Raw genomic sequence first — 18772 nt, 5'->3', positions numbered from 1 at the left:
GTAAAATAGAATTGTAATATTGAGATAACTTGGGATGTTTGCTGGAACCTGCCTCATACTCTTTTCCTCTACTATTCTCTCCTCCTTGTACCTTTGGGTGCATATATTGGAAGGAGATATATCTTTTCTCACCTATTTATGATGCATTGGTTTGGGAATGTCCATATATGGCTTCAAAAAGGGAGTGTACAAGCATTGCAGATAAATGAAGCTTGCCTACTACAAAGTGAGGAGGAAAATGAATAGGTTGATTGGCATGAGAGGACATAGCATGTGAGAGTGTGGAAGGTGCATGAGGAGTAGCATCAAAGGAGGAACTAAATGATGAGAAATAGTGGGTCAATGTTAATAACCATATGCTAGTTTGATGGGATTGGGATCCCAACCATCATGCTACATGGGTTGTTGTTGAGGCAGTTGAGGCTCTGATATTTCCACAAAGTTGGGATGAGGTAGAGGTGTATTTTGTGAGGCATGCATGGTAAGAGGATGACGTGGAGTGCCTCAAAGATAAAGATGGACAGTCTGAGTTAGCAGGTTAAACTCGTCAGATTCTACATCAAAATGTATAGAAAATATGATCCTCTTGTTTTATTCTCTCTCCATGACACATTTGTTTTCCTGCCACAACCTTTTCGGACACCATGAGAGTCTCTGCTAAAGAAACTCATTGTGCACAATAGCTCAGAAAATATATTATGTAATTAAGAATCTCAAATTGTGAGCATACAATCAATAAAGTGAAGTCCTCTCTAATATATTGTTCAATGTAAATGTTGGAGTGCTTGCTAAACATACATGGTGAAAATAAAATATATAGGAAAGGAATTAATCATGCATGCAAAAGGAACTATGTTATCCAAGGAAATGTATTTTGTAACATGTATCATGGCAGAGAGGAACTCATGGTTGGAGGACATGCACTCATGCCAATAACTGAGACAACTCTTTCTTTTAAGACTTTACAAGAAAAAAATGGAAATTGTAGCACATTCTGACTTTATAAGTAAATAAAGTGACTATCACATAACTAAATGGTCCCATTTCACTTTCAAAAGTCTCAAAATTTATCAACATGCAAGAAGCATGGTTGGGCCATTGATTTATTAATAACACTAGCAGTGTGTGGATGTATCTCAATATTGAAATTTTCAACAAGAGAGAGTTATAATGAGAGATAGAAAAAGGCATCCATGCATGATGAATCAACTCATTATATCATGATCTATCAACATAAAAACAAGGGCTCGTGTCTTTGTAGACTTGTGTAAATAACAATTAGGAAAATCATATAATGTAAGAGCCCTATCCTAAGGTCTTCTAACAGATCTATTTCTGATGAATTTAAATGCAATAAGAGGCAATAGTTTACTTTCTTACAAGACTTTTAAACAAATAAAATTTTATCATTTACATTCTAATACTTATAACTTATGGTGAACATTTCATTCTGATAAATTTACATGAGTAATCTATAGAGGAATACCTATACCGATGGTTGGTGGAGATGCCTTTGAGCTGCTGCTCCTGCTGAACGCTCCTCTTGACTGACCCAACTAGATCTACCTCCCAGCCAACTAGGAAATAATTCCTAGCCCAGGAAACCTCCACAGGTTCCCTAGCCCTCCGAGCCCAAGTCCAACCAGATGTAGTGTGTGTGTCCAAGATGACTGATCCAGAACAAGATGAACAATAATTCCCTCCTCTCAACAACTCAAGAAACCTCCACAGGTTCCTAAGGTCTCCAAAATCACAGTAAATCCTAAAATCACAACCAATCCCAAAATCCAGCAAGACCCCACATGCCATTTTCTCCCTTCCCCCTTCCCTTTTTATACCCTCCCTCTCTTCTCCATCTCAACCACCTCTCATTAATGTCATTAACTTCTCATCCATCCTTACAGTTGACTTCTCTTCTCCCAAGTAAAGCTAAGAGTACATTTGGAAATGTGATATGAATATAAAATTGGGAAATTAATGGGAGAGGACCATGTATTCTCCCAAGTAAATCTGAAAGTACATTTGGGAATGTGAGATGAATATATATATATTGATAATTAAATGGAGAGGACTATGTCTTCTCCAAAGTAAATGTGAGAGTACATTTGGGAATGAGATGTAATTAAATGGTGAGGACCATGTCTTCTCCCAAGTAAATGTGAGTACATTTGGGAATGTGAGATGTAATTAAATGGAGAGGACCATGTCTTCTCCCTAGTAAATGTGAGGGTACATTGGGGAATGTGAGATGAATATATATATATTATTTGAAATAATGGAAGGAGACCACATCCTACCTAAGATTCAATTTGAGAAGGCAGGTTAGGAATTTGAATAATAGAAATCATGAATTTTATATTAGACCAATATTTCTCAATATTTTCAGATAATGTAAACATTAATAAAATTTGCAAGATAAGATTTAAGTGGAGCATTACATACACCCCTCCTTCAAAGAACTTCGTCCCGAGAATGAAAAGATACAAGGAGTTCGAAAGCATAGCAAACCAAAGAGAGTTATAGCAATAAAATTTGATAAGTCAGACAATGACATTACTTCCCATCAAGAGTCTCCAACTGATCTATATCCTCCTATCCAACCTAACCTACTTCTGTTCCCACCTTATCCGTCCTCTGCTGCTTTATCAATGGAAACGACCATACTACCACTGATAAAACCGACATGGTGGAAGCGTCGAATACATCGACCTAACTTCCCCAACAGGCAACTGGAAATCGTCATCACACATCTAGGGGAGCGTGTCCACCACTGCCCTCCCACAATTCTAGGTTTCGGAGGATTTCGGTGGGAAATGCCTCCACCCCTCCTTACAACTAGGGTCAACGCCCTAACACGGACCACACTATAGAGCTAGTTGGACTTGTCATTGAATAATCCAGTTAGGTCATCTTGCCACCTGTCATTTGCATTTTACTCATGTCATAAGAGTGCATATCAAGTAGATACCAAATGTAGTAGAATAATGTACATTATACCTTCCCCATGGGATGTCTTGACCTTCCCTCAATGGAAGAGTAGATCTCAGCTATCATATAGTTCTTCCCCCCTGTGGGTTAGCTCTCATTCATGCATTTATATAACAACAAGATGTATAATCATCACATTATTAAGTCTAGTATCCACGTGTCAATTTTGTAGTTCATATTGGAAACAAATCATAATTTCATTACGTTACTTATTAGATAAATCATATCCACTTAAGCCATACATGAAGCAACTATAGCTCTGATAAGTCATGCACTAGATAAATCATCACCAAGTACGTCATACATTAGGTCATACATCAAACATTTTCATCATCAAAATCAACCCTAAGTAGTTTCACGTGTCCAACCAAATGCATCAATATTACATATTGTTCATAAATAATAACATGGAACTGCAAAATAGAGCCTTAGTATGGGTAGCTATCTAAGTCAAAATAGGCATCACAGATGCTCATGTGACAACCTTGTGAAACCCCTTGATAACAATTAGAGTTGAAACAGATTCAACTGTCCACCATGGAAAATAAAATTTGAACCCGGATACGGTATAAGGTGGTACCAAAACCGAAATATTGGCAAGCAATGGATTAGTGCACTATCAATTCCACTAGAAGGCGCTAGTATAAGTTTCAAGCATATAATTTCTTTAATACCTGAGTGAATATAAAAGTCCCACTCTTCCATGTTTTAATCTTCCAAACCAATTAGTTAACTTAAAAATAAAAGACTCCAAACTTCAAAAACTGTTTCCAGCATGATTTTCATACTTATTGAGAAAAATGTTCTCTAAATGTCAAAGGTTCAAATTTGTTATATATTTAATCATTGTTTACTAGTACTAAAACAATTTCATGATATATATATATTGCAACTCACAATATGACCAGACAAAAGAGAAATAAATAAACGAATGGAATAATTGTCTTTGCCCTGCTGCTATTAGTATTTCCCTTCTAAATGGCACCGCATTTTTAAAGATGCCTACTCCTTTCACAAGTGGCTCGTGACCACAAAAGTTGCGAAGAAAGTTGAGGGTCCTTTTATCCAAAACTAGAGACACATTATTTTTCATGGCATTTTTATTCAACACTAGAATAAGGGTAAAAGTGTATTCTAATATTTTCATTGGTCTTTCATTGACTAAATAAGCTCCCATTCTAAAATCCCAATTTCTCTACGAATTGACCTTCTCATTTAATTTAAGATCATTCAAAACAATTATCACAATAAGCCTTACACATGTCCATGGTATTCAATCTATGTTTTCACTAGAAGATTCCACCACCCATAGAAAAATCATTAATGTGGCATATAGGGTATTTCAACACATCCTAATCTGAATTCCCATGCTTCATAGTTTTTTACTTCTTAAACTCGAGATTTGTTATTATGACTTCCTCTATGAAGAATGACAAATATACTATCTGAAAGATAATCCTACTATCCGAATGGAAAATCTACTTTATTTTTAATAAGAATAATGATAATCTACTATCGTCAGAATTAAAAGCCACCCTCGTATGTCAAATAGAACTGACTACATTCTTTAGATTGGGACACATTTTGGGTATAAATTACTGGCTCAAAAACTGCAATTTTCAGTGCAAATATTGTTCACACCATCCATATATTTAATAGACACTGAGGTTGGCATCAAAACAAAGACCTCAGGTACAGATTAGTGGGAACAAAACTGAAATTTTCAATGTAAAATATAGTTCACCTCATTCTTCAATCAGAATTCTGAGACCATTACAAAGTTTGTTCAAAACGTTCAAGTGACACATCCTTCGACCAAATTTAATCATTGTGATGTGGCAGACTTAACTATACAATTAATGAACTTGGGCTGCATGTCCAAGCAATGGAAGATTGTTGATCTCATTACCACATTATAAAGATGGGATATTCATACATTGTCATTTGTAATAGCATGGTTATTGTCTTATTCACTTGGATTGGCAAATGTTGGTCTCTCAACCTCTTCTTTGTACATCTTGAAGAGATCCGCATATTCATAAAAATGGGGAAGGTTATCTTGTTGGAAGTACTAGAGTATATAATGGTGGTGCCTTCCTTTACTTTGGATTAAGTAATTGAAGTTGTTTCTTTCATTTTCGCCTTATTTGGGATCATTGAGACAACCCTACCAATCATGCATTTCAAAACAACACAATGTATTAGTATTGTTATTCAATGAAATAATTAAGAGGTTTTTATTGTTATTCATTGTGTGAGACATAGAATTCAAAGTTGTGTAACCCTATTGAACAAGAGGTGGAATTAAGTGGCCTAGAGCACATTAACAAAGGTGCCATAGTAGCTCTTTATGTGCTATCCATTTGAAGGATACTCTCAAACAAATAAGACCTAAAAAGGTACAAATTCAAAAGCAAGCACAAGCTTGGCCTAATTATCTCTAACTCTACCAATGTTGATGGCTTAATCAAAATGCCTAGAAACCTGAGATCAAAAGTACATGTCCTAAGACTATCAAAGTTCGAGGTTGAGTTCAAAATGCTTATAAATCAAGATGGAGGGGAAGTGCAATATTTATCCTTCAAACTGTATTTCTAAGAAGCTCCTTGCATTGGGGCTCAATTGGTTGCTCTCCAAAAAAAAAAAAAGATCTCTTGACTAATCTGGGAATAGATGATCCCTTATGAAAAACAAATGTGGCTTTAAAAACTTTGGAATGGTTCTAAATATATAAATATATAGATAGATAACACTTTTCTCAATAGTCTCCCTCCTTCCCAATGTGCAACTAAATTGTTTGTTTGAATTTGACCATTAGTTGAGTTGACAATGATTCCAGAAAACCTTCAAAAATGAGAATATGATCAATGGCCTAAATCACATTGTCATCAATCCTTGAACTTCTTAATGATATTGAACCATTTTGGAAATTCGAAATCCAAATCTTGAAGCAACTTCAATGATAACATCAATTGCACCCACTCCTTTGAAGCTTTAGAAGATATTATCGTTTGGGAACATCCAACTAATTTTAAAAACCATTCAAGATTCTCAAAAGTAATAAAAGGAATGGCTTTATTTTATTTTTTCCAAGTGGGGGAATCAAGGGATTAGCGCATATCAGAAGGTTTAAAATAATAGTGCAAAAATCTACTTTGAAAGGCCTTGATAGATTGCGACATATTCAAACAAAAAGTGAGAGCACTTTAATGTGAGGATTTGAAGAGTTAAGAAATATTGAGGATGCATGTCAATTGTTTGACAAAATGTCTGAATGAATGCCTTAATTGCTGGGTATGCGCAACAATAGGGGTACGAGGAAGAGGTACTAGAGCTTTTTGTTCAAATGATGTCCATGGAAGTGAGGTTGAATTCCTTCACGTTTATCAGAGTTGCCAGGGCATGTTCTAGACTAGCAGATATCGAACTAGGGAAGCAGATTCATGCATTCATAATTGAATATGGTTTTGAATTGGATGTCTTTGTTGGTAGTGTGCTTGTGGACATGTATGCCAATTGCAAAAGCACTGGGAGTTCGCGGCAAGTGTTTGATCGAATTCCTTATCGGGATATGGTATTGTGGAATACATCAATCGCAGGATATGTGAGGAATGGATGCGATGAGGAGGCTTGGAAACTCTTTTTCCAAATGTAAAGGGAGAGCACAGGAATGAGTGCATTCACATTTTCCAGTGTTCTTCGGCATGCGCTGGGCTTGTGGCATTGGAACAGGGCGAGCAAGCTCATGCCCACATTATCAAAACTAGGTTTGAATTCAATATGTTTGTTGGAAATGGACTTGTTGACATGTATAGCAAGTGCAGACACATCCAGAGTGCACATAAACTGTTTGACAAAATGCCTAATCAAGCTATTGTCTCGTGGACTACAATGATTTTTGGATATGCCCAGAATGGGGATGTCAACACCTTTTAACCAAGTGCAACGAGCAGTTGGGAATCAGAATCAATATACACTTACTAGTGTTCTCAGTGCATTAGATAAGCCAGAAGCCTTAGAACAGGGTAAGCAAGTCCACGGGTTCATCGTAAAAGTCGGATTCCAGGCAGAGGTTTCTGTTGGAAATGCTCTTTTGACAATGTATGCCAAATGTGGAGATGTTGACAATGCACACAAAGTCTTTGAAAAAAATGCCTGAGCGGGAAGTTATCTCCTGGAATGCAATGATTGCGGGATATGCACTGGCTGGATATGCTGAGTTGGCACAAAAACTATTCTTTAAAATGCTACTGGCAACACTAAAAATCAATCACATCACTCTTGCCAGTGTGCTTGGTGCATGTGCCAGTCTAGAAACCCCAGAACATGGAATGCAGATGCATACTTATATCATTAAATCATGGTTTCAGTCTGAAGCCTTTGTTGCAGGTTCCCTTTTTGAAATGTATTGCAAATGTGGGAATATAATGAATGCGCGGAGAGTTTTGACAGCCTTGTTGAAAGAGGTATGGTCTCTTGGAATTCAATAATCGCGGGATATGCCCAGAATGACCATAGAGAAGAGGCTTTGGTTCTTCTTTGTGAATTGCAAAGGTTAGGTATGATTCCAAATCAAATCACATTTGCCAGTGTGCTTAGGGCATGTGTCCACTTAACAGCTCTAGAACAGGGCAAGCAGGTTTTGTTCATATCATCAAAATTGTGGTCGAGGTAGATGTCTACGTAGGGAGTGCCTTGGTAGACATGTATTCTAAATGTGGGTGCTTGGAGGATGCATAAAAAATGTTTGATCAGGTTCCAAAGCGAAATACAATCTCGTGGAATGAAATGATTTTAGGGTATGCTCAGTATGGACTTGGAAAGGACGCTCTTACCCTTTTTGAACAAATGCAACAATCTGGAATTATGCCAAACGATGTCACTTTCATTGGTGTTCTTAGTGAATGTAGCCATGCATGCCTAGTGGATGAAGGTCGTCATTACTTCGATGTTATGTTTCAAGATCATGGTGTCATGCAAAAATTGAAGCATTATACCTGCATGGTTGACATTCTTTGTCGTGCTGGAAAACTTGAAGAAGTTGTACAATTCATCAACGAAATGCCATATGAACCTGATGCATTGGTGTGGAATATAGTGCTTGGTGCCAGCAGAGTTCATGCAAACGCAGATATAGGAAAATTGTCAGCAGACTATCTTCTTGAGTTAGAACCAGAAAATTCTTCAGCGTATGTACTCCTCTCAAACATTTATGCAACTTCTTCAAAGTGGAAGGATGTAGCACGTGTGAGAAAATTGATGAAAGGCAAAAGTGTGATAAAGGATCCTGGGTGCAGTTGGATTCAGGTGAAGGATAAAGTACATTTATTTGTCGTTGATGATAGATCTCATTCACAGACTGATAAGATCTATGCAAAGTTGGAGGAACTGGCTAGGCAGCTGAGAAGTTCAGGTTATGTGCCTGACACAATTTTTGTGCTGCATGATGTGTCTGAGGAACAGAGAGAAAATGCCCTACGTTACCACCGTGAGAAGCTGGCGATTGTTTTTGGTTTTATCAGCACAATACCCGAGATGCCTCTTAGAATTATGAAAAATCTCCGAGTATGTGGAGATTGCCACACTACTACCAAGTTAATCTCTAAAATAGCTGGGTGAGAAATCATTGTGAGGGATGCCAATCATTTCCATCATTTCCAAAATGGACTGTGCTCTTGTGGGGACTTTTGGTGACTATTTAATAATAACCAACTAACATAGGATTCCAGAGTAGTTACCAAATGGGAACGCTTGCCAACTACAATCACAACAATTTCTTAATGGAGGATTAGGGTATGGTATTATTATTGCTGACTGCAATGTGATGGCCTTAGCCTCATTCAGCTAGGTAAGGGACTTGTAAGACTATCATCGTGGAAACATGTTTCATGGTGGGCACTAAGGATATTTAGAAAAAAAATAAGTGCAGTTAATGAGATTTTTGCCTTTTTAAATATTGATGAATCTTTGGTAACCAAATTCACATGGATCAGTTCTACCTTGGGTGTCCGTATTTTATTAGGAGACTACACAACCATGACACGGGAACTTTCTGCTACAGCTTCAGAACTTGTAATAGAGCATCAACCAGTCAAGGGATGAGTCAGTTCCCTCTCTACAACAATGTATTACATCTACTTATGCTTGGAACATCAACCAACCATGGCCTCCTACCTAGTTTAGCAACTAGAAAAAGAACAAACATTGCAACTCAATCTCTTAATGGGAAACATCGACCAGTCAAAGCTAGAAACCTTCTCACTAATAATAGCAGAAGAAACTTTATAGCTGATTCCAGATTTTCATGATCCAAACTTCACAGACAGTAAACAAAGATTGTATACAACATGCCAAGAACCCACTTTCTAGAGATAGAAGATGTTAGCTAAAGAATCTTACATTTTCAATCGCAGCAAGATAAACTAAAAAATGGTTAAGGAGGTAAATGAAAAAGATAATACCACCCATTACTTTTTAGTCTAGTTTGCTGAGGCATTAAAAGGTGGTTATTCTCTCCTTGGTAAGTGGTGAGCTCCAGTATTGCAGTAATAATGTTGCAACTCCTGGGACTCCCTTCTTTACTTTTATCAACCCGATAGTTCGTAACAAACTTGGAAGCGACGGTGCTGTATGCACAAGTACTAGCTCTTGCAACAGCTGTCACTTGGTCAGCTGGCACAAGTCCGCTAGGAGCTTAAGCCAACTTCTATGAGCTCTGAGAAGAATCTTTTTAACTGATGGATGAAAGCTAACTCAAAGAAGGCTGATCTACTTGCAAAAAGAAACTGGAAAGCTGAAAGGAAACGTAAACCCTAGCAAACCCTAATCTTACCAGCTATCCCTATTGATGCAAGAAAGAGGATGCACGCTACTAAAAGAGATGCCAGTAACTTCTAGGAAGGTAAATACATGCATCTAAGCTACTTCTACAGTAACATCTGAAGAAAAAAAAAAAACATCTTTTTGTATTTTTGAATAAGTTTCCAGAGTTATCATGCATGCGATTTGACTGTTTTTTACTGTGCAGAGGTGGATTGGTGAGAGGAAATGCTTGGAGGAGGTCAGGAAGGTTCAGAGAGGGCCTAAGGGGTCCCTAACACCCTTCTAGAGAGTCTCACAGAGTTTGGCTATCAAGAAACCTCATTCGTGAGCCTCTACAGGAAGTCTGCAGGGGTTCTACAGGGGTTCTACAGGATGTCTGTGATTTTCTACAGGATGTTCAGAAATGAGATTTTGGAGGATGGATGGAGAGAGAAAGGTGAAGGAGGGAGTATGGAGGTAGGATAAGGGTTGGAGGTGGTCCAGGACTTGGTGGATGGAGTTGAGGAAAGATGTAGATGGCTGGATTTTTTCAAGGAGGATTGAAGCAATGTTGCACAAAAATTAGGGCCATGTGGGCAAATGGCAAACGTGAGGCAAGAATCTGAGTTGAGGGATGGAGAAGATGGGTTTGATGGAGTATGGACAGATAGAGAAGTGGTACAGGTGCTCTGCAAGTTGTTTTTCCAACTGAACTAATGAAGACTTGTAAAATCAGAGACCTAGTTACGTTGACCTAATCTGATCTAGCTGACAGATGAATAGAATGAACAAAAGTTTTGACTGCAATGAAAACATGTATACTAACTATGCAACTAAGCCATCAATAATCTGAACATGTAACCAACTTCTGCAAATGAAAATCAAACACTAGTGATTGCATGGCAAAGAAAAGTCAGTGTTTTTGTGGGCAGCAAGGTCACCTTGATCCCAGCTCCTGATCCCACTGAGGGAGAGGTGAAATCAGAGGTGTTTGATGGCCCTTTTCTGAAGCTTTTCCCTGTTAATAACCTATCAACTCAATCTGAACATCAAGAGTCTTTCTAATCATCAACAATGACCTAGTTAATCAGCAAGATTTAATCTACTTAACAAAAATGTTTTTGCAAATACATAAAGAACGAATAACAATACATAAAGGAGGCCTTAGCACTCGGGTTGGGCCCAATCCCAAGAGCTGCAGGCTCCTATAAAGGACTCAGATCTGATGCCAAGTAAAGCTGCTTCTCATTACTCAAAAATAATCATCACAAGAAAGCTATACAGCAGTAGCTACAAGAAAACAAGCTGAGAAAAGGACAGCAATATAGTGCAAATACCAACAGTTCCAAAAGTAAACTACGAAGGCTGAGGCCTTCCTATTTGTACACTACAAGGGGCCCAGTAGCCCTCCTAAATTCAAGGGACTCAGCTGTTCCAACTGCTAGTAAACAGTCACTCTTCCCAAAGTTTCTCGGCTGCCTTTAGAATTCATTTTGGTGGCCTGTTGAGCTCGGAGTTGAGGGTGGAGATTTCGAGGAAGGGTCATTAAATGCAAGAAACAACCCCCCTACGAATCCTCACCTCAAGCTTGGTTGTCACCTGTCCCATAATTGCTTGGTTTTGCTCCAAAATTTGTCCAAAAAACCTGAAATAACCACGTATTAGCCTCCTTGGTAGAGTGACCACCCTTATTCGTTCAAATAACATAAACATACTAAAAAAGCATGCATAATCTATGAAAAATGGAGGCTTGAACAAGGACAATTAGGCAAAATGAGCCCAATAAGTTACCCAATTCGGGGCTCATCAGTAAGATCATAGTAAGATATGTTTTTTTTGTTTTATTCCAAGGAAAATCTTACAAGATTCCCCCTCTTCTCTGGAATATCTGGATGGAGGGCAGTTCAACCACCAACCATAATAGCCACTAGCAACCACAGTGGACTCAACCAGATATGAACTAGTGACCTACAACCTCTATGTCAGCAAAATTCCTTAAGCAAATAGTTCAACTTCAACTGACAGAGTTAACCCCTTGGGGCATAGTAAGATATATTTTCACTTGTATATAGAGAATTCAATGTTTGAGTTTATCGTCTTTTGAATAAGATTTAACTTTGCAAGAGGGGGGGGGGGGGTCTTTTTAAACAAGAATTTAGGAGGAAAACTCTTTTTAGAGTATGTTTGGCCTTAAATATTGATTTATGGAAATAGTACTGAATGCCACTGTCATATTTAATTTCTGGAAATAGTATTGAATGCCACTGGTTACAGATTAAATATGTTGAGGATTTGGAATCTTGAAACTATGGCTTCAAGTGGCATTTTCTATTTGTATATTTTTATGTTGTGAAGCACAATATAAGTCTTAATAAAGCCTTGGATGACAAATAACTAATCCTAGATCATGGCTTAAACTCTTCAGTTTTCCTTTTTAGGCCAAAAAGGCCTAGACAATGTGTATATTGATTTCATCATTGAAATATCAAAGAGAGAGAAAATCCATGGAAAAAAACACTCATGAAACATGAATTTGTTGCTAAAAAAGCATCTTCTATGAAGTGACAAGGTTGGAAACATACGTGTTAATGTTGCTGATAAATTGCATGCATTGCCTGAAAACCAATTTTTCAAGAATAGTCATGCCAAACTGCAATTTTTTTTCATGAACCAATGTTGGGAACATACTTGTTGATATTGCTAATAAATTGCATTGCCGGATAGCTAATTTTTCATGAATAGTACATAACTGCATATTTTTCATGAATGGTTATCTCAAACCAAGTGTTTTGGCATAAATTTATGTCCTTTTAAACATTCTTCAATATCCTAAATTTAAAATATTTCAAGATAATATTCTTCAACATCCTAAATTTAAAAAAAAATTCAAGATGGAAAGCAATCTTATAGTTGTTAGCAATACTATAACTTCAAAAATGGAAAGTGCGGTAACTATAAGAGTTAGGTGCACCAACTCCAAAACTACTTAAGCATCTGAAAATTCCATCATACACTAAGAAACATATATATCTATTACTCCCCGCAGATTCAATTGGACTAAAAACGAACGCTCTTATTTCCTGGAAAAGGAAATGCCAAATCCTACTCATAATTAACAATTCCAGATTTTAGATAACTTACTTGTTTGGAGACGTCAACTTTAAAACAACATTCACTATCCATAAGCATTCAGATGATGGAATTTGTAAAGGTTATTAACATTAATATAGAATCTCAAAACCATTAATGCATTTTTAGAAATTGCAGAGGTAATCAAGAAAATTACCGAGCGAATGGATAATTCAAAGAGAACTCAAGCTACAAGGAGGAGGTACATGTGGAAGCTATTGGGACCATCGTAAGACAGAGGAGCTGATTGCAAAATGGAAACAAGTTTTCTATACATGAAATTGACTTTCAAATTTCTCAAAGGACCGCCTTCAAAGTTCATTTATGAAAGAATATTGCCAAAAGGTTTAGCACAAAATGGTCTTCTACACAATTTCATTTTCCTGAGAACAGAAAATTTTCTTGTTGCAATAGAAACTAAATGTTATTTTAGCTTAGATGGAAGCTTCTACAAGATTGCAAGGAAAATTTTAAAGTGCAATTTACAGGTTAGTAATGTCTTGGTCTTCAAAGATTCAACTAGATTTGAAAAATCTCTAGTAGGTAGGCTTCAAGGTCCAGATTTTGAACCAAGGCTTTGATACCATGTGTAAGAGCCCTATCCTAGGGTCTTCTAACAGATCTATTTCTGATGAATTTAAATGCAATAAGAGGCAATAGTTTAATTTCTTACAAGACTTTTAAACAAATAAATTTTACCATTTACATTCTAATCCTTATAACTTATGGTGAACATTTCATTTTGATAAATTTACATGAGTAATCTATAGAGGAATACCTGTACCGGTGGCTGGTGGAGATGCCTTTGAGCTACTGCTTTTGCTGAACGCTCCTCTTGACTGACCCAACTGGATCTACCTCCCATCCAACTAGGAAATAATTCCTAGCCCAGGAAACCTCCACAGGTTCCCTAGCCCTCCGAGCCCAAGTCCAACTAGATGTAGTGTGTGTGTCCAAGATGACTGATCCAGACCAAGATGAACAACAATTCCCTCCTCTCAACAACCCAAGAAACCTCCACATGTTTCTAAGATCTCCAAAATCACAGCAAATCCTAAAATCATAGCCAATCCCAAAATCCAGCAAGACCCCACATGCCATTTTCTCCCTTCCCCCTTCCCTTTTTATACCCTCCCTCTCTTCTCCATCTCAACTACCTCTCATTAATGTCATTAACTTCTCATCCATCCTTATAGTTGACTTCTCTTCTCCAAAGTAAAGCTGGGAGTACATTTGGAAATGTGATATGAATATAAAATTGGGAAATTAATGGGAGAGGAACATGTATTCTCCCAAGTAAATCTGAAAGTACATTTGGGAATGTAAGATATATATATATATATATATATATATATATATATATATATATATATATATATATATATATATTGATAATTAAATGGAGAGGACTATGTCTTCTCCCAAATGTGAGAGTAGATTTGGGAATGAGATTCAATTAAATGGAGAGGACCATGTCTTCTCCCAAGTAAATGTGAGAGTACATTTGGGAATGTGAGATGTAAGTAAATGGAGAGGACCATGTATTCTCCCTAGTAAATGTGAGGGTACATTGGGGAATGTGAGATGAATATATATATTATTTGAAATAATGGAAGGAGACCACATCCTAGCTAAGATTCAATTTGAGAAGGCAGGTTGGGAATTTGAATAATAGAAATCATGAATTTTATATTAGACCATTATTTCTCAATATTTTCAGATAATGTAAACATTAATAAAATTTGCAAGATAAGATTTAAGTGGGGCATTACATATCTTATTCATATGTGTAATGGAGACATGTATGCCACTATTTTGCTCTTTTTCAACAATGAAGGGTATTTTTAAATTTTCAGAGGAATGAAGTAATATACATGAGCCCTTTGTATAAATGAGAATGAGTATAACAAGTTCTTATGTTGGGTACTTGAAAGAGCATACACAGGCTTAATTTGTGGAAAGAAAATACATGTTATACTTATATTGAGTGCTTCAGGTAAGCAAGCAATCAAATTATTGTTGCGAGCTAGGGGACACCATATTGGAATTTGGAGGTGAAAAGTGTTCACTATGATGGAATAGGAGGATGAAATAATGCTAACATAGCCAATTACTATATTGTGTCATAAGCCCCATATAAAATGACTATGTGATTCAAAGTTTTTCTTCTACATGCTTCTACTTTCTTTCAATGTTGAGGGGGGAATGAAGTCTTGATATATATTTTTTCTTGTAACCTAAGACAAGGATTTATATCCAGTAATAGTGGGTCCATGAGATAAGGGACACTAAATTTTCCAAATATTGTCAACATGGGAGAAAACTTTTATAATAGAGTCCAAAATTGTATGAAGTTAAAGAGTGATTTTTTAACATAGAAAAATGCCCCGGTAGAATATACCGATTAGCGCTCAATATGAGTTTAGTGAGCTGTAGAAAAAAAAGAGGTGGTGCTCCATATGAATTGTAAATAAAGAGAAGAATATCCACCACTTGACAAAAGTATGATAGGGAGAATCAAATCCTTGGTGAAAGCCAACAAATTTTTCTTTGGACATGGAAAACTCGATTTATGAACTAGGTTTTATTTTGGACCTCGAGGTGGCATTTTATTTGTAGTAGGAAACACATGGTGGTGCACCATCGTACGTAATCCTTCCTCTTTATTAGTTAACTGTCATTTTGAAAAATATAAGATAGAACCAAGTGATGATATCAATACTGGGAACATAGATGGAATAGATAGAGGGATAAAAATTGAAATAGGAAGGGATTCATGTGGAATATTCCATCAAGACCATTACAAAGCTCAAAAAAGGAAATGTGTGAGTAATTCTGTTTACACGGACTGAAAATGAGTGGTCTTATTTTCTTGAATATTTCCCTAAGCATGTAGAGAAAAAAAGAAACATGGGGAAGAGATAGCAAGGAGTGACATGATGAAAATTGGGGTTAACCCCTCACAAATACACCAAATAGAATAAGATAAAGACTAAATTCACCAAAAGTCTTAGCTAGGAACTCTTACATACCTGAAAACAAAAAAACAAAAAATAAAAATAAATTAAATTAAAAAATAAAAAATAAAATAAAATTTAAATGTTGATGGGGAGAGCTTAGTAGCAGTTATTGGTAGTTTCTCCAACAATTTAACTCGTCGAGCTAGGGTTTCAAAAGAACTCTTGAGGTACAAGATGTAGGAAGATATCCAATTTTTGCAACACAAGTAAGGTCAATTGGCAAACTCCTTTCCAAGTTCCCTCACTTAGTTGGAAGCCCTAATAAGCACCTCGGGATGTGGTACATGTCATATCAGATAACTCTGCCAACTCATCATATTTTCTATGATATTACATTTACAACTATATGCCATATTACATACCACATGCCTTGCATTATACACAAATGTTTAACATATATTGGACTTTGCAACAAACACAACCCAAACATTAACTGATGTAGATACCTTATATTACTAACAAATTTTTTACATGACTACCATAGTAACATTCGATAAGTCGAACAATGAATCATATGTTCCATGGTATGTGTTGGACTCAAACTATACAATGTGTTGTGCATCACAAACATTAATGTAAATCTTATATAAGATGTGCATGGATTAGGAATCAAATCATAAAACCTTTCAACAATTCAAATTTTGTGTTATCAAATACATCCTCTAAGTTTTAGCATCTAGTACTATGTAATGTACTTGCACCCATTTTATTTCTTTTTTTGCTTGTCATTCTTACCACGTGAGTACCTAAGAGGCATAGAATTAATCATGAATTTTTTTTTACTATACTTGTGCAACAATAATTTTACTAAAGAAATAGTATGTCGTATTGTAGCTTTCATTTTCACATGACGATTATGCATGTCAAAGAATGTTGTAAGAATAAGCATACCTTCACTCCACCCGTAAATCCAAATAGATAAACTCCATTTAATCCTCCTTGTAACACCATATGCTTGTATGAAAATATAAGACTATAAAATAATTTTAAATGCCATCTTCTTATTGCTCAACGGGGGGAGCCCACCCACCATGAATTAAGAAAAATTTCATTTTAATGCATTATTGTTATGCCTTTGAGAGGAGTAATCATGGTAGAGGGAAATGGTTTGGAAATATTTGTGAAGGTGACTCATGAACTAGTCATGAGTCAATAAAATGGAATATAAAAAGGACTTGAAACTACAATATAAGTGCTAGTGTTGATGACAGCTTGCATAAATGACCTATAATGAAGAATTTCTCAAGGAACTGCCTATTTAATCATGCACAAAAACCATTAGACTGTAACTACTAGAATTTCTAGTGTTAGAAGCTAAATAAGACAAATGCAAAGCATAATATCAACAGAAGTACAGGAGGGCTTTGAAGCTCCTAGGGTGGGACCAACCCAAGGATGCTCAGAGTCCTTAGAGAAGAACAAATATAAGAGTTGGAATAAAGCACCACTTTCAGTAACTGGAAATCTATTTTCACATTACAAAATTGCAAAACTTAGGTGAGAATACAAAAAACCTAATCTTGTTTTCTACTTGTTATTCTACTCCCTACTAGACCAACTCAAGCATCGTATTTATACATCAAGCAGGGAACAACCTCCTTGATGAGAAGGGTTGCATTTCCCCAAAAAAATCCTATAAAAGGGGATCTTGTCCCAAATCCAATTCACAACAATAGGAGGCATTAAATTCCCTAAGCCAACTGAGTTCATTCTTCCTACTGCAAGGAGAAAGTCCTTAAATCTCTCCAATGCTATATCTCTTAGAAATTTCTCAATATTTCTATAAATCCTGCACAATAAATATGTTAAGGCATATAAAATATGAGAACCATATCAAATTCTTCTAAAAACACATTAAGCTAGGAAAATATACCACTAAGTGAAAATTTTGGGTTCAAACATCGTTTTATGTGCTTAGGAGTGGATTAATGGACCTTATAATTTACCTACTTTGGAGACCCATCAATATTAACATGTTTCCTTATATTCAAGCAAAACATACCCTAAGCCAATCACAAGGAGTTTCAGTTCTTACTCAAGATACAAAAAATAATTTCAATCTAAATAGTATCCCTAAAAAACCTAGTATCCCTTATAGTCGCCATTAAAGTTATTTCTAATAAAATCATATATTTTTTAATTACATAAACTTAATCCATACCCTAAATTGGGCGTTAATTGTATAAATTCCTTGTAATTCAAATTGATAATTGTAATTTGCTAAAACAATAGGCTTGAATCTACTCTACTCATTAGCAGAAACAATTAATCGATCGAGAAATCACGTAGCATGCAAGAGAAAGAATTCAATCAACATATTACACAATGATTTCCTAGGTAAAGCCATAGCTAAAAACCCCTACTATCATATATTTTATTAGTCAAAAAATATGAGAAGATTACAATGCTTTGCTCAAGCTATAGCAACCTCTGCACTATCTCTATTTGTCTCATAGTTTCCTAGACAAGCCTAGGCCAATACTTAACCAATTTTTTGCTTGCCTGAGTCCCTATTTCCTTGCATTGTTTCCTTTGGAATTAGCCCCTATTAATTAGGGAAATTCCTCAATTGGAATTGTGCAATCCTCATAGGACTTCCTCTAACTACATGCACCACCTCTACAATTTGGATGATTATACAATTGATATTACACTACCCTTGAACTCCAATCTCAACTGGGTAACTCTCAGATGTGACATGCATGAGTTATTTATGAGTGAATCATTAGTTAAATGGTTGAACACATGAAGCATCACCCCACTGTCTAACCTCCTAGTAGTTCCTCCAATTGTTGGAACTAGCTTAACTAACTTTAACTCAGTTAAACTGAATT

The 18772-nt window shown here is 36.2% G+C and overlaps 1 protein-coding gene and 1 pseudogene across 1 annotated transcript in view; both read left to right on the top strand.

Moving 5' to 3' along the window:
- The window catches only part of LOC149170034 (pentatricopeptide repeat-containing protein At1g11290, chloroplastic-like), a 43568-nt gene extending 36421 nt beyond the window's left edge, over positions 1 to 7147 (top strand). The window contains exons 2-4 of the mRNA XM_089425433.1: positions 6299 to 6562; positions 6721 to 6797; positions 6901 to 7147. Coding sequence (XP_089281559.1) covers positions 6299 to 6562; positions 6721 to 6797; positions 6901 to 7147 — 588 coding nt within the window. The remainder of the gene's footprint in view (positions 1 to 6298; positions 6563 to 6720; positions 6798 to 6900) is intronic.
- Positions 7148 to 7172: 25 nt separating this feature from the next.
- On the top strand, positions 7173 to 8607 carry LOC149170033 (pentatricopeptide repeat-containing protein At4g02750 pseudogene; annotated as a pseudogene).
- The last annotated feature ends 10165 nt before the right edge of the window (positions 8608 to 18772 follow it).

This window comes from Pinus tabuliformis, chromosome 4_2, assembly GCF_031772625.1.
Source record: "Pinus tabuliformis cultivar Carrire ecotype Pingquan chromosome 4_2, CPIR1, whole genome shotgun sequence".
NCBI classification, from domain to species: Eukaryota; Viridiplantae; Streptophyta; class Pinopsida; order Pinales; family Pinaceae; genus Pinus; species Pinus tabuliformis.
The sequence above is the reverse complement of the archived record's forward strand: the minus strand, read 5'-3'. Positions and strand labels throughout refer to the sequence as shown.